Here is a 24161-nt window from a genome sequence, read left to right as displayed (position 1 = left end):
CGCGATCCCCATAACCTCAGAATTGGATCCAGCCGTAGTCTAAGTGACTGTGGTTAGGCTGAATGCTCAGCAGGGTAAACCATCCCCATTCTCAGAATAGGTGGGGGTCTCAACGCTTACACCATCATTGATCAGATATGTATCCTATGGATAAAGGATAAATTTTGTGCCGTAATCCCTTTAATAGAGCGGCTATCAAGCATAGGGACTACTGCCCCATTCACACAGGGGTCTTGAGGAACCCAGTTCTAGTGGTGGGACACTATTCCTTATCCTCTGGGAGGGGGATATGGGCTGTTTGGGGAAAAATCCCTTTAGGACAGTCAACATAGAGAATACTTACTACCATATCAATCCCAAATTGTGGAACATTTCATATCATGCCCCACAAAATGCCAAGAGTACCCCTATTAATGAACCGTTTTTGGTCTCCTTGTAGGATAGCCCCATGAAAATTGGGACTGTTGGCAAACCTGATAGCAAAGACAAACCATTAGCTCTCGAATGAATTCTACAAGTGGACACCTTCACCAAACGCATGTCATTGAGTCCTTCGAAGAACATCAGATCAAACTTTGGAGTTCTTTACCAGCCATTTGTTAATGGATCTCTGTAACTCCCCGTCAACAGAAATACAAAATTTTTTATTGTAAGACATTTTTGGTTTGGTGGATCTTCCACCTTCCGGGTTAAAGGGTTTGTCTTCATCCTAGCGCTCAGTAGGACATTAGGACAGGCGTTGTCTTCCTCTTAAGCATCCTTTATCAGGAGACCGCACATAGGCAGTAATGGACGGCTCCCTTTATCGAGTCGCTCAGGATGTTATTTGACGACTCTAATTGTTCGGGACATGAAGGATCTTAAGCTTGTCATTCATTTTATCCTATTTGACCGCTAGATTTATTCCTTGCAGGCAAATGCTTCTTTAGAAGACTCATTTATCCCAAGCACATTAAGGGCGGAAGTTCCCGGTGACTACTCGGCTATAATATGAGCACAAGCAAATTACCTTCAGGCCCCAGATATCACTGCATCACTTTTATCTCTCCAACACTATTGACTTTTATGTCTACAAGACAATTTCACGTGTTTACTGGAGATGAATGGCCGTATTTTATAATCCTAATGTCTGAGGATCCATCATCCTTCCCCGCTTGATAGAGTCATGATCTTGACATTGCACATTGATTATGGCAAATTCCAGCTCATCGATCTTCTCGGGGATCTTGTAGATGATGCTGAGAGTTTTTCTTGGTATTTCTGGCATTTAACCCATTCAGGGGTACCAGGATACCACATTGGGTGTAGGGGACGCGCTTAGGGTTGTCTGTTTTTGACAATCCCTTTTGGTTTGAAGGATCTGAAAGTAAGAAAGTAAGACATTAATCTGACCTACCAGCATTGATCTACAGAGAGACCTGGTGGTAAGTCTTCTCCTACCGAACAAATAAATATAATACGTATATATAACATAATAATCAATCTAATTACATATGGAGTGGGGTTGAGCCAATCTTGCGATTTCAGGATCGTTTTCAAAATCCGATTTCCGATCATTTTCCAGCCGATCGCGATCGTGAAATTTGCTCAATTGCCGATTGGGATCTGATCTTTCCCGATACCGATCGCTCAAACCTAATTGTATATTATATAGACAGTGGGGTTGAGCCGATCTTGAGATTTCAAAATCCGATTTCCAATCATTTTCCAGCCGATTGTGAAATTTGCTCGATTGCCGATTGGGATCTGATCTTTCCCAATCCCGATCGCTCAACCCTGCTCATGACTAAGTGAACTTTGAAGGATGTTGTTTTAAATATGCCAATACAGTGTGATTTGGGCAAGGTTGGACCCCCTGGGTTGGCCCCCCTCAGTAATGACGTGCCCCTGTGCAGGGGCTGGAGCCTCGGCTTTCACGCTGATGCTCCTTGGCAGTCCCTTGGGTCCCCGAATACTCTCTCAGTGAGGAATGAAATAGTTTTTAGTGTAATGATGTTTTAATTCCTCTCGGATATGTGCGTAACCTGTCACAATGACTGATCCTCCTAGTGAAATGCTCTGCCTATTAATATGTCACATTACAGTCCCAGATTCATTTGCAAATCTTCACGTCTAAGGCGATCCTGCACCTTTCTTCCTTTGGTTTTCCAGTCGTGATCCTAAGTGAATTATATGGAGTTCAAAGGAAGGAAACCTTAAAGCCGGCGACTTATCAGATCTATCCTACACATTTTCCTCTCAGGGATGAAATGGCATTTTCCAGATTTTCTATGTAAAGACAAGTTAAGAGCTCATTTATTTTCTTTTATTAAACATCAAACAATCCGTCCATCTGCTGCAGGGGACGGCAGGAAATTAGCTGCAAATCTGTACAAGAATCTGTTATGTCCTACTTAAGAAGTTCTCTTGGAAAATCACACATTATAGCGGGATCATTTCTGATTTAGTGGTAGGTAATAAGAAGGATTCTACAAATGAGAAAAGAATTAAGAAGTAACAGGACAGGTGATTTGTAAGGAGACAAGTGGCTGTGGGAAAGGTTTAGGTTATGCCCAGGTTCCTTGGTGGAGGGGATTATATATGTCCCTACCCCCTTCCCCCCTTCCCACATGCTGCTCCGCTAATGTTCTGGTATAGGCTGCCGGTTTATAGTCACTCACTTTATGAGATCAGCAAATCTTTTGGTTTTTGTCATAGAAAATTAAATGGATGGTGCAAAAACCTGGGAATCCAGATCAAAGTTACAGGATTTCTTCTAGTTAGCTGGTTGTACTTTTTTACAGGAGTTGTGCGACTAATGACACTTATCCTGTGGACATTACTGGGGTCAGACTGCTGGTGCCCGGAAAGAGCTAGAGAAGGTTCATGTGAATGGAGTTCTGATGTACATGTGTGGCCAATTCTCCATTCAGTTCTATGGGGTAACCGGAGAGAACCTTCCAACAGCACCATCTAAGTGAATGGATATATGCCAGTGTGCCATGCATGTATATATGCCTGTATGTGTGCCATGTATGTATCCCATGTATGTGTGCCATGTATGTGTCCCATGTATGTGTGCCAGTGTACCTTGTATGTATCCCATGTATGTGCGCCAGTGTACCTTGTATGTATCTGTCACGGAGCAAAGGTATACGTCTTCCTCCGGAGGATATCTTGAATCAACAGGGACGCAAGAGGTCGGGAGACAACAGCAATTTATTGTAATCCACAAAGTTAGTAGCCGGTGGCGGTCACATCAACCGTAATAACAATAAGTCCACAGAAGTCACAATCCAATGATAACTTTGGTTCCTTGGTCCTGTAACTAAATCTTGGCTCTCTACAGAGCTGTGCACAGGCCGGCTAACTCATACTAACTCCAGCTACAACTATATACTAAACTGTTACACCTATATCTGTGGGTGGGAAGGGCTGAGTCACAGATCCTTCCCCCCTCACCTATACCAAGGAGAGCAGACTCCCTGTCTACTATGGACAATGCACCATCCAACATCTTCTTGGAGACACTGATCAGATTATCTCCACCCATTGTCCTCACTGGTCCTCACTAGTTAGAGGTATTTGCATACAATGTGCTAACACACTAGACCCGAATCAGCCAACTACACACTGATGTTTACAACAGGTTAGAGAATACATTCCACATGAAATATATATTACACATTGCCTATTGCCGGACTCTAACCATCCCGTGACAACCCCTCCCCCTCTCAAAACATGTGCATGACACAATTGGCCTACACAGGTAAATTGGGGAATGCACATCAGTCTCTATAGCTCATATGTCCTCCTGCCGGGATAACCCATCTGCGTTCTGGTGTTGGTTCCCTCGGCGGTACTGAATGGTAAAGTTGTAGGTTTGAAGGGCTGGCATCTGGCAGAAAATCCGGTCGATCCATGTTGGCGTCTCTCTGAGCTTGGCTTCGGGTCACTGCTCCCACAAAGTGGCACTGTAGATTTCCAACATCGTTGCCTAACAGAACATCGGCCGGCAGCCCGCTCATCACACCAATTGTGCATCGTTTTGGTCCATAACCATAGTCGAGTTCCACGGTAGCTTTAGGAATACGTCTTTGAGTACCCCCTGCCAACTTGATAGAAATGCCAGGGCCCTCCTCTAGGGCCTCGGGTCGCACAACTCGGGGGTCCGCTACCGTTAGGAAAGCTCCCGAGTCCCGGAATCCAACAACTGTTCGGCCATCCAGTAGGACCTCCTGCACGTGCTTCCGCTGAAGGTTTGCGGGATGTGTGGCGGAAGGCTGAATCCCATAGACCCCTGGAGGTGGAACAGATGTGTCATTCATGGAGTCATCTGGAAATGGGGCCAAACTTTCTGTCCTAGGAGTGGTTCCCAGGTAGTGAATAGGCCGGGATGCCACGGTGGCCCGTGCCCCCATGTTAACAGGGCAACTAGCTTGCAAATGTCCAGGCCGCCCGCACCCAAAACATCTGCGCTCTAGCATTCTTCCAGTAGGTCGTTGTCTAGGGACAGGGTTGTTCATAGCTGGAGGCCGATGGGCTGGGACAGGGGTAGAGGGGGAATTGTAATCCTGAGGCCGGGCACGAAAGGTGGTTGGCTGGCTGAAGGGTGTCTGGCGGACTGTGGTAGTTTTCCGCTCCTCTGCAAACAACCTCTTCCACTGCGGCTTGATGGTCAGGCCCTCATCTGCAAGAGAAGCAGCTTGCTCAACTGTGGCTGGGTTCCGTTCCAGCACCCACTCACGGATCTCAGCGGGGCACTGGGAAAAGAACTGTTCCTTAAGTATGACTTGGAGGATCTTATCGACTGTGACAGCCTCCTCTCCTTCTAGCCAGCGCTTGCATGCTTGCTTCAACTTGTGGGCGAACATGTGGAAGGAGCTTCCCCCATTGTAAGACAAAGAGCGGAACTGAACTCGGTAGGATTCTGGAGTGACTGCATAATACTTCTGCACCGCTCTTTTAATGGCCTCATAGTCCCGCTGATCACTAGGGTCCATGGCTCTGAGAGCTTCCGCAGCCCCATCTCGTAGGTGCCCCACCAGATACCGGACCCAATCCTTCTCTGGGACTTCCATCAGGCGGCACTGGTGTTCGAAGTCCTGAAAATATCCATCAACATCCCCAGCCGCTTCCTCAAAGGTCTTGAAGTGTTTATGGGAGACATATGGTGGTTCTCTCACTGTTGGGCTGGGGGTCGACGTTTGATTATAATTCCTCATAGTTATCTCAGCCATTCGCATTTCATGCGCCATTCTTTCCTTTTCATGCGCCATTCTCTGTTCCTCCTTCTCCGTTTCCTGAGCCCTCTGTAATGCTCTACTCCTTTGCTCTGCAGTTGCTTCTAGCCCCAGCACTGCCAATTCCTCCTCATACAAAACAACCCATCTGCTCTTTTGGGTCTGTACCTGCCACTCCTGTATCTCTCCAGTCTCCTGGGGGCAGCCCTCCTCATGGTCGCTTTGCAGGGTCATCTCCTCCAGTGCCTCGATCAGTTGCTCTTTCGTTCTTCCCTGGTAACTCAGGTTTAGTTCCCGGGCCCTTAATTTTAGACTTGCCATAGTCCAGTTCCTGTATTCTGAGGTTGTGGCTCCATTAATCGCTGGGCTGCTGTAGTCCATCTCGCTGTCCGCTGTTGATCCCACCGCTGCCAACCAGTTGTCACGGAGCAAAGGTATACGTCTTCCTCCGGAGGATATCTTGAATCAACAGGGACGCAAGAGGTCGGGAGACAACAGCAATTTATTGTAATCCACAAAGTTAGTAGCCGGTGGCGGTCACATCAACCGTAATAACAATAAGTCCACAGAAGTCACAATCCAATGATAACTTTGGTTCCTTGGTCCTGTAACTAAATCTTGGCTCTCTACAGAGCTGTGCACAGGCCGGCTAACTCATACTAACTCCAGCTACAACTATATACTAAACTGTTACACCTATATCTGTGGGTGGGAAGGGCTGAGTCACAGATCCTTCCCCCCTCACCTATACCAAGGAGAGCAGACTCCCTGTCTACTATGGACAATGCACCATCCAACATCTTCTTGGAGACACTGATCAGATTATCTCCACCCATTGTCCTCACTGGTCCTCACTAGTTAGAGGTATTTGCATACAATGTGCTAACACACTAGACCCGAATCAGCCAACTACACACTGATGTTTACAACAGGTTAGAGAATACATTCCACATGAAATATATATTACACATTGCCTATTGCCGGACTCTAACCATCCCGTGACAGTATCCCATGTATGTATCTTATGTATGTGTGCCATACATGTGTGTCCTGTATGTGTACCATACATGTGTGCCATGCAGGTGTGCCAGTGTGCCCTGTATGTGTGTCTTGTAAGTGTGCCAGTGTGCCCTGTATGTGTGCCAGTGTACTATGCATGTGTGCCCAGTATATGTGCCATGCATGCGTGCCACTGTGCCCAGTATATGTGCCCTGTATGTGTGCCAGTGTGCCCTGTATGTGTGCCAGTGTGCTATGCATGTGTTCCCAGTATATGTGCCCTGTATGTGTGCCAGTGTGCCCTGTTTTGTGCCATTGCACAAGTCACACAGAACTTTGAGACCCCTGTTATCCTTATCACTGGACATCCCAGCAGTCAGCTCCTCAGTGTTTGGTGTCATTGTTGGAAAAAAACCCTCCAGGCTAAGGTCCCCCGTAGTGAGCCGCAGCCAAAAATGCTGCAAAAAACAACCACAGCGGGAACGCATCACTTTTTTTGTTTTTTTTTGTGGAGGAGAACTCTGCAGACTTTCTGCCTCTATTCTACCTATACAGAAAACTCCAGCATTTCCGTAGCTATAAAGACGCAACAATTTTGAAATGGCAGCAGTTTCGATACAGATTTTTTTCCTGCAGTGTGTGAATGGGATTAGCCAGAATCTGGTCCACTTTGCAGAGACTCTAAAATGCAGCAATTTTTTTTGGTTTAATCTACTTGGGGCCCGGCCTTTAAGAGGTTTTTCAGCACTAAATATTCACAACAATGATCTAATCGCAGGATAGCCCCTTTAACAATCAGATGACAGTTTGTGGTATAATCCCAGGCTGGTGGCTGCTATGTGTGACCGTACTCGTAGTGTTATGGCGAGTAATTTCCAGGGATTATAGGGATTATATGATATTCCTGAGGATCTTATTACCTGCAAATGGTTATTTTAGAATCCTAAACTATTACGGTCAGCCGCCTTGACTACATTAAGGTCCATCGGCTATAGACGTCATTTCTGTTCAGGGATAGATTACATGGACTATAATTAAGTGTGACGAATCAGGATTCCAGCCAGGACCAGACGTCTTGACCTACTGCCTATCACATAAGACAGGCCATCGATGTAGCTTAAAGGAACCTGTCGCGTGGAAAATGTAGTGTAATGTGTAGGAGGTATGTTATAGAGCAAGAGGAATCGCTCTATGACTGTACATACAGAGATACCTCTCAATCACTGATAGCCCCGCCTCCTGGACTTTATTGATAGCTCCGCCTCCTGGACTTTATTGATAGCCCCGCCTCCTGGACTTCATTGATAGCCCCGCCTCCTGGACTTAATTGATAGCCCCGCCTCCTGGACTTTATTGATAGCTCTGCCTCCTGGACTTTATTGATAGCCCCGCCTCCTGGACTTTATTGATAGCCCCGCCTCCTGGACTTCTCAAAAGAACAGAGATTTCAATGGATAAATGACAGGTTATACTATCTTATATATCCATCTGCTCAGCTCCTCCAATTCTACAACCCGGAGACTGCAGATTGAACATTTTTCATACAATGTTCATACAACAAGTTCCCATGACCTATATTGATTGTGGAGTCATAAATTATCCGCATATCATCCGTTCCTCGTGTGATTTTGCTTTGTTTCTTTTGCGCTCATTACCTTCTCCTTCTGAATATATTCACATGTAGCAGAATTGTTGCAGAATTCTCTGAACGAGATTATTTTGGCAACAACCACATGGATTTGTGCAAGCCCCATTCAGATGAACGTATTACCTTTAGGCTACAGGTCACACGTAGCAAACTGCAGCTAAAAAACACTGCAGAAAAGAACGCAGACTGAAAAAAAGCAACAAAAAAAACTTGCAAGGTTTACTGTTTTTTCCACTGCATTTTATATTTTTGACTCTATGCCATATAAATCTATGGGGAAAACACATCCACACGTTGCAGCTTTTTTTTGTTTGTTGTTGTTGCGGTTTTTTGAGCCAAAGCCAGGAGTGGATTGAGCAGAAAGAAGAAGTCTAAGGGTCCATTCACACGGAATAAACATGCGCTCATTTTGGCACAATACACGTGTAAAGAATACAAGACTCTCATTGACTTCAATGACATTAGAATCTTCCTAGATATTTCCCATTCCTTTTGTAGCTATTCTTGGCTTTGGCTGAAAAAAATGCAACAAAATCTGCAACAAAAAAGCTGCGTTTCTGCAACGTGGGGCATCAGCTTTAGATTTATTAGTACTGACATTTTGTACCTGGTGCAGGGCACGACTGAGGCTCCAGGTCTTAAGTTGTACCCCTGTATTCCAGAATGGAGACCTAATAGAGTTAGGAACTTATAATGTGGCTAGTGAATGAGGATTGTGGCACAGGAAAGGAGCCAGTAACGTCTCACCTATGGGGTCTCACATATGTCCCTTCCTGTGGCCGCTGAGGCTACTGATGGCTCCAGCAGTCACATGGACATTGGTGAAGGTGCAGCGCCCACCTATATGGGGGGACGGTGGGGATATATATATATGTTTTTATGTTCCATCCTCCGCGTCCTCCACAGTGTTTTGTCCAATTCCTTGACAACCCCTTTAATCGTACCATTTAGTCAGGGCTTCTTATTATTAGTCGCTGTTCTCTGTATTGACGCACGGTCCATTTCTCGCTGGACCAGATGTCTGCCATCTATAACATATGAATATTCTGTATCCAGATCGCACCTCCTGTAATAAGACAGCTGAGACGGCTAAGGTTTGGGGTTATAGCTATGGATACCCATGTGTCCTTTGTATCTGCACCATCTGAAGACGTTCTCTAAAATGCACGGCTGTTTTATGTCTTCATTTTCTTTTTCTTGAGTGGGCGGATTCAGAATCCATATGTCCCAGAGACTGTCAGATGATTTCGTCTTTTTTTAGTTGGTTGCGGAGCAGTAACTTCAGAAGTGATATTACTGAATAAGCAAAGCTTTAAAGGGGCCCCATCTATGGGATGTCGGAGCTTTTCAGGGGTAGGGAACGTACGGCTCTCAAGCTGTTGCAAAACTACAACTCCCAGCATGCACTTGCTCTGCTGTTCTTGGAACTCCCATGGAAGTGAATGGAGCATGCTGGGAGTTGTAGTTTCACAGCAGCTGGAGAGCCGAAGGTTCCCTACCCCTGCCTAGTGCAAGGACCTGCTTGCCAAAATATACATCAGATGTGTAGACAAAGCCCTCTTATTCCATTTAGGATATACTGCCATGACTCCTTGAAAAACCTAGATCCAAGGCTACATCGATCAACCAGAATAACATCATTGTGATTTTTTCCATTTCTTGCCTTTATCCCCTTTACAATGGAATTATCATGAGTGTAATTAATGCCTATAAAACCGGATACAAATCTATAATGGCCGCCTATGTATACAGGAGATAACTAAAGCATACAATAGATCACTTCTACATCTTGAGTATAAGAACGAGCTGTATTATATTAGCATAGTGCTTAGTAAATCCTACTGTACTTTTGATCAGTGGATATGGGCCGGGTCTAAACCTTGCTTGGAAGGTGGAGATGGAAAAGAATGGCGCATCCACCATGGTATGAGATAAAGAATGTCGGCTTTATTTGCAAACTTTATACCCAACGTGTTTTGGTTGTACTGTACTTTTGAGACTTCTGTAAATTAATATGAGATCTCTGTTTGTTCCCCCCCCCCCCCCCCCTTACAGATCCAGACTGGGCTTCGTACACTATTGGGGTATTCATTTGCCTAAACTGCTCCGGAATTCACCGCAATATCCCTCAGATCAGCCGAGTGAAATCCGTCCGCCTAGACCCGTGGGACGATGTACAGATTGAAGTAGGAAAACTTTTTATTCTATGTGTATTAGAATGTTTTTCATTGCTAGAGATTGAGCTATTCTAAGGCCGGTGTATGTAAGTGGACGGATACATTGATTCAGCAGCATGAAACAATGGCATAAAAACTTTTCATGAAGATAAATTCTGCGTCCTTTCCAGGTCCTAGATCATCCCTGATATGTTGTGTGTGACAGAATTATAGATTGCACCTGTTCCAAACACAACCAGGTGCCTGCGGTGACTTGGCACATACAGCAAATGAATGACGTCTGTGCAAGCGAGAGGTGTTCAAGTGAAAAGATGTAGCAGGGAGATCAAGAAAACAACTTTCAGGCGTCTGTGCAGCCTCGTATCTTCCAGGGAAACAGTGGACTGAACACATTCAAATCCAACCTATGGGGAAGGCATTAGGGCACAGTCACGCAGTAGCCATATGCATTACATTGTCAGCAGAGCCCATGAAGTCATTGCCATTCATTCACCTGTTTTCAGTGGTCACAGTGTTACATTCCTAGCTGACATTCACTATGAAATCTCTGCTCAGTCCGTCTTGCTAGAGAAAGACTGACTGAACTCAGAGGTATTAGATTACATAGAAGTCTATGGAAAGGGGTGAGTAGTACATGATGCATACACCAGATTTTTGGCATCAATGAGCTGTTCTGCCCCATTGGTTTAGCAGTTGCAGAGGTTTTAAGACCCAGTACACCCCCATTTCTATCTAAACCTCTGTCATGTGTCACTATGACATGTCAAAGTTTTTGTAAAACAGTCATAATTTCGGCTTGCCATCCACTTGTGTGCGTTTTTTGCATTTAGCTATTCCTTCCGACTCTACCATAACATGCATACTCGGCTCAGATGTTTTTCACTGGGGAATTGGATAGAAGCTGAGGATCTGGCAATGGGTTATCCCTTATGGGAACAAAAGATTGAAATCTGAAATGCTCAATCCTTCTTTCGCCCCACATTTCCAGGTCTGGCTGACATTTATCCGGCGCGTACGGGCGCCTTACACTATATATATCCAGAGGATCAGCACAAACCTCATTATCAGTCATATCTTGAGAATTATCCGAGCTTCTATAGCCGTCTTCAGGAGCAGCTCGAGAGGTTAAGACAGTAAGCGGATCTTTTCGGAGTCTATCATTTATCCGGCCGGCTCCTTTCTCCTGATATGTTTTCACACTGAGCTGCTTAATGATAACATCTACAATGTCTGAAAGCCTCTGTGAAATCTCGACAGGCGATGACTTTTTGATGCGTTTCTCACGAAATGGTTACATGACTGATCAGACACCTCTGTCTGGCCGGCGCTATGTGCGAGGAAGAAAAGTCTTCCTTCAGTTATTTGATCATTCTTAAGACGTAGTCACAAGAGACTTTTCACGTAATGATGTCGAGTGTCTGCAGATCGGTAGCCTTCTGATGAACTGCGAAATTCATTATGGGGATATTGGGATATTATCGGGAACCAGTGTGGCGTCATAGGGTAATATTAGATAATACATTGGTATAGATGATACAGTATGGAAAAAGAGGGGTCTGAGAGATCCCTTAGACATATCAATGCTATAGCCAAGATGGCAGCACCTGGACAGCCTGCACTGCCATAGCAGGGGGATGAACCAGTAAGTAATTGGGATTTTATTTTATGCTATTATCTACCCTTAGGACATTTCTTCTTTCCATCTCAGAAAACCCCTTTAACATGTAGCACGTGTAGCCAGTCAGGACAATACATGATACGATGACCTTAGACTACTTCCTCTTCTGCCTTCTTCTTGCATGTTATGGGAAGCCGTGTTGAAATCCAACATTTTAGATCCTTCTCTCCTCCAACCGTCTTTTGAACGATTTCCCTGCTGCTCCCATACACAGCAGAATAAAATGTAACGCTAACTGAATACAGAAAACTATGCGGAGTATAATACAGCGAGCTGTCACTTATATGTGCTGTCACAGCAGAAGGCAGGTATGGGCTCAAAGGGAAGCAGTGACACACAGTAATGTCACAGTACAGAGATAATACACACAGTGATGTCACAGTACAGAGATAATACACACAGTGATGTCACAGTACAGGATAATACACACAGTGATGTCACAGTACAGGGATAATACACACAGTGATGTCACAGTACAGAGATAATACACACAGTGATGTCACAGTACAGAGATAATACACACAGTGATGTCACAGTACAGGATAATACACACAGTGATGTCACAGTACAGGGATAATACACACAGTGATGTCACAGTACAGAGATAATACACACAGTGATGTCACAGTACAGGATAATACACACAGTGATGTCACAGTACAGGATAATACACACAGTGATGTCACAGTACAGAGATAATACACACAGTGATGTCACAGTACAGGATAATACACACAGTGATGTCACAGTACAGGATAATACACACAGTGATGTCACAGTACAGGGATAATACACACAGTGATGTCACAGTACAGAGATAGTACACACAGTGATGTCACAGTACAGGATAATACACACAGTGATGTCACAGTACAGAGATAATACACACAGTGATGTCACAGTACAGAGATAATACACACAGTGATGTCACAGTACAGGATAATACACACAGTGATGTCACAGTACAGAGATAATACACACAGTGATGTCACAGTACAGGATAATACACACAGTGATGTCACAGTACAGAGATAATACACACAGTGATGTCACAGTACAGAGATAATACACACAGTGATGTCACAGTACAGGATAATACACACAGTGATGTCACAGTACAGGATAATACACACAGTGATGTCACAGTACAGAGATAATACACACAGTGATGTCACAGTACAGGGATAATACACACAGTGATGTCATAGTACAGAGATAATACACACAGTGATGTCACAGTACAGAGATAATACACACAGTGATGTCACAGTACAGGATAATACACACAGTGACGTCACAGTACAGGGATAATACACACAGTGATGTCACAGTACAGAGATAATACACACAGTGATGTCACAGTACAGAGATAATACACACAGTGATGTCACAGTACAGAGATAATACACACAGTGATGTCACAGTACAGGGATAATACACACAGTGATGTCACAGTACAGAGATAATACACACAGTGATGTCACAGTACAGGGATAATACACACAGTGATGTCACAGTACAGAGATAATACACACAGTGATGTCACAGTACAGAGATAATACACACAGTGATGTCACAGTACAGAGATAATACACACAGTGATGTCACAGTACAGGATAATACACACAGTGATGTCACAGTACAGAGATAATACACACAGTGATGTCACAGTACAGAGATAATACACACAGTGATGTCACAGTACAGGATAATACACACAGTGATGTCACAGTACAGGGATAATACACACAGTGATGTCACAGTACAGGATAATACACACAGTGATGTCACAGTACAGGGATAATACACACAGTGATGTCACAGTACAGAGATAATACACACAGTGATGTCACAGTACAGGATAATACACACAGTGATGTCACAGTACAGGATAATACACACAGTGATGTCACAGTACAGGATAATACACACAGTGATGTCACAGTACAGGATAATACACACAGTGATGTCACAGTACAGGGATAATACACACAGTGATGTCACAGTACAGAGATAATACACACAGTGATGTCACAGTACAGAGATAATACACACAGTGATGTCACAGTACAGGGATAATACACACAGTGATGTCACAGTACAGGGATAATACACACAGTGATGTCACAGTACAGGGATAATACACACAGTGATGTCACAGTACAGAGATAATACACACAAAAAGAATCACTGTGTTACGTTGTGACATCACAGGATATGAAGAAAGTAATTATAATGATGTCACATGCAGGTATTATTATGTCTCAGTACAGTAATGGGGTGCGGTCAGTTTTCCATATCCCCTTCCATCATACATACCTAGTTATTGCAGCCTCTTAGCTCTTGGCCCTTTCTAGACCTTGAGGTCAGTTTATGGTTATGCGTTACGTGTGGCTTTGGATCTCGGGTCGTTCTATAATCTGAGGTTACACTTTCTGCCCATCTCTAAGTGAAGGAGTGTAATTGTCAGGATCAGGGGCTCAACAAGGAGATGACCAAAGGATTTTATAGTTATGGGGTCAAGGTTTTGTGAAGGAGGAGGCTCCTTGTATCTGGAATAGACGCCGTCTATACATAATGATGTGATTTGTATTATGTTCTCATATCTCACTATCCTGATGGTTTTTTTTTAAATTATTATTGTGACCTTTGTTCTCCTCTTAAAGCATTAACCCCCTTTTAGGTGATCTCTGTGACAATGAACCGATCACTGTGTAACCTGCGCTGCGCCCCCTCCAAAATTCATCTGTAATCTGTGGGGGATTTGGGAGAATATGTCCATTTCCCCTACAGCACCCCCGCAGACAACATGAAACATGACACCGTGTCTATTAAATGCTATGGGCGGTATTGAGAACTTCGCTCTCCTCGGGCTTATAGATGAGGGTTCAACATGGACAATCCCAGTTTTTTACTCATGATTCGTTTATAGGATGTTTGAAAACCAATACAAGTACAAGGGATCAATTAGTATATTGTACAGCCTACTAGTATAAAATGCAGAGCCGATCCTCTAGGACCCAGGAGCGCCTGCAGTTACCAGCACCCTGCCAGATCGGGATAAAGTCACATCACGGTGCTCTGTACAAAAATCTGCAATAGAACACACTGTATTTTTGCAACGTGGGCCCTGAACCTTAGGCTGTGGCCCCACGTTGCAGAAACGCTGCTTTTTTTGTTGCAGATTTTGTTGTGGTTTTTTTTAGCCAAAGCGAAGAATGTCTACAAAAGGAATGGGAACTATATAGGAAGTTCTTATACTTCTACCTTCTGCTCAATCCACTACTGGCTCAAAAAACTGCAACAAAATCTGCAACAAAAAAGCAGCGTTTCTGCAATGTGGGGTTTTAGCCTTAAGTTGGATTTTGTCTGGCAGGAGATGGACCTGAAGTAAGGCAAGCAGTGTTTTGTAAGCTGTTGATGTCCTTTCAGGAGAGTGAACCCTAAATGCTGCTGCGAATAAGGACACAAGTTCTTGCATTGCTAGTAGGGATTGTTGTAGAGTTGTCATATTTAGATGTTTTATACATTGACAATTTCTTTCATTATATTTTTTTTTTTCAGTACATGTCTTGTCTGGGAAACAAAGTAGCACAAGCAAAGTTTGAGTCCAAAGTGCCAGCATTTTATTACAAGCCAACAACTTCTGACTGCCAGTGAGTAACTCGGTATATTCACTTGTTACTTGTCTTATGCAACGGACATTGAAAGACAGCCCCGTTCATCTGCATCTACCCCACCATGTAACCCCTCGTTCACATCTGCGTTTGTATTCAGCTCGGGGAAGTTCGCATGGGGACCCCCCTGAACAGAATACCAAACACATTTGCAAGCGGTGTACAGTGAAAGCACACAGACCCCATAGACTATAATGGGGTCCGTGTGCTTGCCGCCAGATCTCTGCAGGGAACATGCGGACAGGAAAGTATTTCACAATCTACTTTCCTGTCCGCATGATTCGTGCGGGCAGCGCGCAGCAAGCATACGGACCCCATTATAGTCTATGGGGTCCATGTGCTTTCACTGCACACCGCTTGCAAATGCATTCGGTAATCCATTCGGGGGGGGGAGGGGGGGGTCCCATGTGGACTCCCCAAACAGATTACCAAACACAGATGTGGGTTAAAAAAAACATGAGAAGCTTTTTACTGTCATGTTTTTTACTTTTCAGCAAGCAGGACGTTTCTTCCCTTACAAAAATAAAGAAATATGGCAGAAGAAAGCGACCATGGTATTGTTCACATTATAGTCAGTGGGATCGGACACAGACAGAGGGTTCCTGAGTACCATCAATGTCCTCAACGGACTGTAATAATGCTAGTGTGAACAGCCTGAGATTGTAAAATTGCTGCAGCATTGCAAGGGTTGAAACTTGCAGCTAAAAATCAGAAGCAATAATTTCCCCGCTGTGGGTGTAAAACGCCACTTTGTGCTGCAGGTTTTTAAATAACACAGGGAAAGAGGAGCTTGGAGATTTGGTTGCATTACTAGGTGCAAAATCTCTCGACACCAACCCTAACATAAACCTATAAAATGTTGTATTCTAGATTTTTAGAGTCATGTGGATGGCTGGGGGATATACGACTATAAATACCTGGTCAGCCACTCCACCAGTGAATTTGCAACAAACCTCGCCAATTTTACCAGTGATTCCCCAGGCGTAAATAGCAATTCTGTAAAGTAATACTTTGATATTCTAAGAATCCCTTATTTTAGCTACAGGTATGTTCCTAACATTGCTTTAGCCCTGCAGATCTGTCAGTGTGTACCGGCTCCTGACAAGGCAACCTGTAATATGAACAGACAAAAAGCTGCTGCACGTCTAACCTTCCGACTTCTTGATTCTCATGAACTTCTCGTCATCTCTGCATTTGCATAATATTTGCAAACAAAAAGTCATCATCAGTAGTTTGTTCTTGCCTTTGTTTTCTTTTAGCTGATTTTTTTCAGCTCGAGGGTAAAAATGCCACGTAACCGATCTTCAGGTAGATTCCGCCTTGAAAAACTCAAGGAGGCGGAAAAAACTACATGCTTTTTTTACATGTTTTTTTTTTTTTTTTTTGCAAAAACCACATAAAAAGACATTTATTTAAAGTGAAGTTTCCAGGTTCCAGGTACAATGTGCTGGAGTAAAAAGCTGCGACAAAAACAAAGCACCAAAAATTGGTTTTAAAGACCTCTGGAAATTTTTGCAGTTTCCCCTGTAGGTAACACCGCGTCTCTCCATCATGGCATGGACAATGGTCACTTTGTCACCTTATTGTATTTGCACTGGTTTATGGATCCTCCGCTGGTTTGCGAGCCAATAAGACGCCATTGATGACGTGCCTAATGTTCTGACTGAATCCGGTCTCCTTTGTGCTTGCAGAGTCCTCCGCGAGCAGTGGATCAGAGCCAAGTACGAGAGGAAAGAGTTCATCTACATCGAGAAGCAGGAGCCGTATTCTGCAGGTATGGATGCCATCAGCCTAGAGATTCTCCTAATCCTCTCGCCGCCTGGAGTGAAATAAAACCGAATGCAGCACATCACACGAGGCGCGCTGCAATCCTCCAGGATCAAACAGCGCTTTGTACATATTACAGCTCTGCTTTGTACTGTCAGGCGACTAATGCCCTTGGTTAGCACAGGACATCCATGCCAGTCACACAGATGTTTGCTTTAACTTTATTTTACGGGTATTGACCTATATTGTTTAGTTTTGCACACTTGCTTGGACGTATGCCACCTACTACTGTCACAATACTGTCCATTGCTCTGATCCTCCATCTGCATCCATCCCCATTTACTGTAATGCTTGCTTCCATCTTATTTGCTGACTTTTCCAATGTCATACCTGCAGGTCAACAAACCAGCATCAGTCAGTGAATGGGAACGGACAGTGCTCCATAGTCATCAGTGTTTCAGTCCGTTACTCTTATCCAATGGATGGATCAGAGTAACAGATTGTGATGACAGCAGTGTGAAAGCAGCCTTAAAGGGACAAATCATTTTATATCAGTTCTGTCAATGTTACATTGATCAGCTGATCTCCTCGTGCTGGAACGTACCGACACCTCTGTAAGGCTTACTCTGTGCTGTGGATTTTTCGTTTGGCTCCTGTAACTCTTTCCCTGGAGCAGCCACTACAAGTATTACATGGCACTTGCATGAATCATTGGATGAAAATGTGCAACATGCTTTACAGAGCTATATAGAGGTTGCAGAGCGAGTAGTCACGTCAGAGCCGAGTGCCAAGTGTGCCAGTGTTATGTATAGTACATGGTAGGTGTCATTGGTCAGGAGCTCCAAGTTACATCTGTAATGCCCAGGTTGGTAAAGTGGCACTCCATTTTGGCTCTTTAATGCCTATATGCCCCTAATAGGGTAATTGGATTAAGCCTTAAAGGAGATCTGTCAGCAGGAAAATTGGTATCAAACTATTAACAGTACATCTTTCCAAAGATGGCTTTCCTTTTCTGCATTGCAGCTCCATATTCATGAAAATCAGGATTTTATTCCTTTGCAGATTATCTGAAAGGGGCTTTAGGGGTGCGAGCTCTCCTTATGGGGCTTCACTCTGCCCCAACAGCCGCCCAGCCCCGTCCCCTATTGCTTGAGTGACATCTTCCACTTTATCACAATTAGGTGGCGGTTATATAGAGCAGAGAGCGAAGCCCTGGGCCCCAGGACACGCACCTAAAAGCCTTGTCAGCAAAGTTGCATAAGAAGAAAACGCTGATGTTCATGAAGATAGGGGCTGCAAAGCAAAATAAGAAAAGTATCTATGGAAAGTGTAGAAGCCGAATCTCTCTAAATATATTAAAAGCATTAGAAGACTGTAGGTAAGTACAAAAGTGAGGGTGTGTTATTCAGACATAGTGGTTAGGGTACAGTTAAATCTAAGTTTCATCGGAATAATCGTGCGAGTTTTGTTGCAGTTTTGCTGCATCTTTGTAACAGGTGACACCTTATAAAAAGCAACTGCAATAAAACCTGTTTGTTCTAAGTGCATCCAGATAAACTCTGCCTAAATCTTCTTCCCTTGCAAGTATTCTATCACTGGAGAGAGGTTTGACATGTCGTGGTGATGGCCCAGTAGTCTCTGTAGATAAGCCAACCGTCCACCATAACTACCTGCTCGCAGACGGCTGGCTTATCTACCTAGACCCCACCAATAATAGGGGTCCACATGTCAGGAAGGTTTGGGGTTGGGAAGTCCTTTCTCCTACTAATGGTCATTTTCAGTATTCACAGTATATTCTGAGACTCGTGTAGGTATTTTCGCTGATTTAATCCCATACGGCTTCCTGGTCAAAGTTCTGCAGTTTGCATGACAGGGTTATCTAATGTGGTGTCAGACTTTGGTCTATGATATGAGCTCAGGTCTAAAATCTCATCCTATTATAGAAGCGTATACATTGATCAGCCACAAGTAAGCATAAAGATCTGAGCGACTTTAACAAGGGCCAAATTGTGACGGCAAGACGGCGTGGTCTACAAGGGCAGGTCTTATGGGGTATTCCCTGTATGTAGGGTTGCTGATTTACCCTGGTAAAGTTCATTTATACACGGAGGACACGGATGTGAGTCTGTCTGATCCAGTGTCGCAGAAGAGCTACTGTAGGACAGAAATGTATCTGCAGCAGAAATTTCCGCACATAGGTCTGCATTGTCATAGTCCCCACACTACGGACATAAAGTCTATACACATAACACAGTGTGGTATCGGGACAGGAGGTGGTGGCTGCATGTAGACTCCCAGCACGATATATACCCGCAGACCCGGCCCTATACATACATTATTCATACTTTCTGCTCAATATCAATTCTATCTGCTGGTAAGCGGAAAGCACTGAGCAGGCAGAATGTATCGGGGTTAATAATTTATACATATATTTATTTGGAATGCCCTTCTTCAGCAGAACAATCTCCTTTTATGTTTTGCTGTGCATTTTCCAAACCAGCAGAGGGGATAGAATGAAATTAGTTGTAATAATTATTTATGCATGAATGGGTGCCATGGATGATAAGGACGTGGCGCTGCAAAGCTCTCTCATACTATGGTGGCATCCAATACATGTAACTGCAGGTGGAACCAGGGGAGGATTGGCAAGGGGCTGAGGATATATTAGGATGTGATGCCAATGGGTTCTGGCGTCAGCAAATAAATGACACTATGAGCTTTCAGTATATGGTCTGTTCTGTATCTGATCTTTACAGCTTTCATGATGTCCGCACACAGTTATAGGAAATTATATCCATGGAGAGAAAAATTATTGCACAAAGAAGGAATTGTGGGAATGCAATGAACCTTTGTATGTGTGAATGTAATGATATCTAGAAGAGATTACAATATTACAGAGAATGGAATGGGGACGACCTGTACAAGTTTGTTATGTTTTTACACCTTCCCTGGTCCTCCACCTATTACAGTGTTGGCCAAAAGTATTGGCACCCCTGCAGGGGTACAAGATGAGCTACGGCAGGACATGGGGCCATATAGGGTCTATATGGTATCCTGCAGGTGCCCCCTGTGTGGTGGACAAGGAAACTGTAGGAGTTGCTTGTACTCGTTGGCAGATCAAAGGATCCTCTCTAATGGTGGTCATTTGGAGCCATCCTGAGACTGTTTGCCGAGTGTGCGTATCCTCACTGGACCAGAAAGAACTGCACGCTGGTTTTGCAGCACTTCTACCTGGATGCATTATTTTTTTGTCAATAAGTGTACCTTGTTTACTTCTAGTACCTAAACCTCTGCCTCGGCCTGTTAAGTGGCCATATACATTATGACTTAATCTGTATCTCTCAGTTTCAGTGACTGTCAGATGTGTATGAGGGTGCCCTGACTCCCCTCCCACACACACACACACACACACACACACACACACACACAGATAATTGATTGATTGATTGATTGATTGTATGAAGGATTGGGCATGTTGAATTTTGCATCACTGATTTTGTCTTCATTTTGTTCCACTATATAGGAAAGCAATCACACTACTACAAGTAATAGGGCATGCTGGGCAGCCTACGTAGGGACTATGGTGGGCCGGGACCCGCTTACAGGGCAGGGGAATATTACAGGGTCGCTTTCATGGCACTGAAATATTCTGTTGCTTAATACGCTGAGTTTAGTAATTTCTCTTGATGTTTTTTTATGTTTTTATAACCTGCCATGTAAAATTTTGCCTTTTCACTTTGGTCTTAAAAATGTAATGATCCCGGGCAGAATGGCAGAAGGTCATCTAGAAACACGCCGAGCGATGAGGAGAGAGAAGATAGCACTATAATAATATTAATATGACAACATAATCTGCGGTCACAGCTTGAGGAGCTTTTCATTCCTAGAACTGTTCACCTTGACATATAAAATCAGTCAAGCACACACTTTTATTCTATTACAAACCGAAGGTTAAAAAAAAGAGAAAAAATAAAGAAATCCGCTGACCTGGCGCTCGATAAACACCGCACGGAAAACATCTTAAAATTCCATTTTGCTCAGAATAGATGTAACGCTGCGGAGGGGCCCAATTATCTTGTCAGAGGAACATGCAAATGATCTCTATCTCACCTTCATGAGGCCGATGCCGCACTGCAAACTGACTACCAGTGGGGTTAACTCTTCCGAATACACCAAAGGAAATACATGGATACTTACTGAACGATAGGCCTACAAGCAGGCGAAGACTAAGACCAGATCGTGTATTCCCAGAAGGGGTTGTGTCTTACTCTAGGTTCACACCTGTGCTTGAGTTTCCGTTCTTCGAGTCAATTTAGGGACACAAAACCCAATCCTCTAAAAAAAGTGTTTACCCACAGAACCCCGCTGCCCCCCACGGACCCCTTGGACTATAATGGTTTCCGCCGAGTCGGGAGTTGTAGTTTCACAGTAGTGCTGTTGGTTGCTGCTATAGAGTCCTTGTAGAGGGGGTAGTTTGGCCTGGTTGGGCCATCACCTTTGCTGTTGTGTAGGGGCAATCTGTCCTCTATGACATCTATATGGTCTAATAGCGCAGCGATAGGATGGTCTTACAAGGCCGTAATGTAAGTCCGCAATTGAGGGTTTTCAATTGCGGACACATTATATTCAGTGCGGCCTCTATCCGTGGTGTGGCCAGGCCGCAACCGAGATCCGCACTTTATAGAGCAGGTCCGCAAAGGCCCACTGCACGGACTCACCCATAGAACTCTATGGGTGAGTGCAGCAGGACACGGGTGCCTGCGGTGTCTATGTTGCCGATCAACAACTTGCAAACCGTAAAATGAATATGGCCGTGTAAGACCAGCCATAAACTGCTTTGCTTATCCATATAGATGACATTCTTTTGATCAGATATGGAAGACTATTAGCTCACACCATCCATAGTGAATATCATAATGTTATACAACTCCAGATCCCGTGTGACCTAAACCTCCATGACAGAGGAATATTCATGTATACAAGAGCCCCAGTATACGCTGCCGAACATAAGCAAGCTCCCCTTGTCCTCTTAGAAGGTCATTATGTTTCGATACAAGATGCCATTGATGTGCTATCTTCTTGTCTTTCACACGAGAGACAATTGCAAGTGGGCCATTGTCTTGTTACACAGTGACATGTTGTTCTCAACACGAACACAAGAACCCGAGTCACAAAGGCAATGCTGTAAATGGAAACGCAGAAACGAGGAGTTCACAAGTGACCGGCAAGAATTAGTCCTGTGTTCACTTGTTATTGTTACGTCACCGTCATGGTCGCGGTCGGTGGGCGTTCAGGCTGCTTTGTTATCGCCAGTACTGAATATTTAGTTACCAGCTGAGACTTTCTCAAACAGAAACACGGCTTACTGGTGATAGGACATTGTGTTATGTATTATTTTGTATAGTGTGCCAATTCTGAAACCCATTCAGCCCTGTCTTAGAGTAGGTTCTATCACAAAAGATTCCTCGGGGCCGGGACAGAGGACACTTGTGTTTCTGGTATTGCCGCTCCTTGTGGTGCCCTCTGTTTATCTACCCTCTAAAGTTGTTCCCGCCGCCATCTTGGAGAACTAAGCCCAGATCTTCTGTGGATGTTGCTTGCTCCAATCCGTCTGTCTCTTCATATCATCCCAGACAGACTGGAGGATGATGAGACCAGGCCTATATCTGTGGGGGCCGGATCATCACCTCCCGGACTCCTCCTGGACACCTTTTCTAATCTAAGTTTTTGTATATAACCTGTAGAAGGAATAGATTGTGTTACTTTTTCTTCGCACCACATTATAATCAGTATTGATATTTTCTGTCCTTGCACGAACGTCACTTTGTTGTCACCTCGGTCCAAAGATCTCACACGTAGTAAATCGATAAGGACCTAAAATTACAGCATTACGGCACAGCGTGAAAAAATAATAAGTGATTTGATTGTAGGGGAGGGAAGAAGAAGTGAAGTCAAGTGGAAAAGTATACAAGGAGACAAGCCGAAGAGGGCCGAGTGGCTGAGGATGAAAATAAGACAGCTCGGAGTCAGTCGTCAAGACGTTCCCCTTCATTTTTATGTGGCTGATAAAAGTCATGAATAAATTCACTCTTTGATCTGAAATTCAGATGACTCCAAGTGTAAGTACTGCTCTGCTGATAGGCGTCTTGGAGATTCCCTGCAAGGAACTTTACAGAGCGTTTATAGAAGCGAGGTTGCCTTGTCTTGTAACCATATTCCCAAATTATCAGGGACGTGTTTGGAATAGAATGAGGCGATATTCCAAGTTACCTCCAAATCTCCGGCTGCAGCTGGAAGTTACATATCACAGGGTGGCATACAGCTGCTTAAAGGGGCGCCCTACCTAAAAGACAACACTCATACAGCTGCTTAAAGGGGCGCCCTGCCTAAAAGACAACACGCATACAGCTGCTTAAAGGGGCGTCCTACCTAAAAGACAACACGCATACAGCTGCTTAAAGGGGCGCCGTACCTAAAAGACAACACGCTTACAGCTGCTTAAAGGGGCGCCCTGCCTAAAAGACAACACGCATACAGCTGCTTAAAGGGGCGTCCTACCTAAAAGACAACACGCATACAGCTGCTTAAAGGGGCGCCGTACCTAAAAGACATCACGCTTACAGCTGCTTAAAGGGGCACCCTACCTAAAAGACAACACGCATACAGCTGCTTAAAGGGGCGCCGTACCTAAAAGACATCACGCTTACAGCTGCTTAAAGGGGCACCCTACCTAAAAGACAACACGCATACAGCTGCTTAAAGGGGCGCCATACCTGAAAGACAACACGCATACAGCTGCTTAAAGGGGCACCCTACCTAAAAGACAACACGCATACAGCTACTTAAAGAGGCGCCATACCTAAAAGACAACAAGCATACAGCTGCTTAAAGGTGCGCCATACCTGAAAGACAACACGCATACAGCTGCTTAAAGGGGCGCCATACCTGAAAGACAACACACATACAGCTGCTTAAAGGAGCGCCATACCTGAA

The 24161-nt window shown here is 44.3% G+C and overlaps 1 protein-coding gene across 1 annotated transcript in view; it reads left to right on the top strand.

The window, feature by feature from the left end:
* ADAP1 (ArfGAP with dual PH domains 1) overlaps window positions 1-24161 on the top strand; it is a 94710-nt gene that overhangs the window by 27481 nt on the left and 43068 nt on the right. The window contains exons 2-4 of the mRNA XM_075285085.1: window positions 9925-10055; window positions 15289-15380; window positions 17093-17175. Coding sequence (XP_075141186.1) covers window positions 9925-10055; window positions 15289-15380; window positions 17093-17175 — 306 coding nt within the window. The remainder of the gene's footprint in view (window positions 1-9924; window positions 10056-15288; window positions 15381-17092; window positions 17176-24161) is intronic.

The sequence above is a fragment of the Leptodactylus fuscus genome, chromosome 8, assembly GCF_031893055.1.
Source record: "Leptodactylus fuscus isolate aLepFus1 chromosome 8, aLepFus1.hap2, whole genome shotgun sequence".
NCBI lineage: Eukaryota > Metazoa > Chordata > Amphibia > Anura > Leptodactylidae > Leptodactylus > Leptodactylus fuscus.
This window is presented reverse-complemented; position numbering and strand designations above follow the sequence as displayed.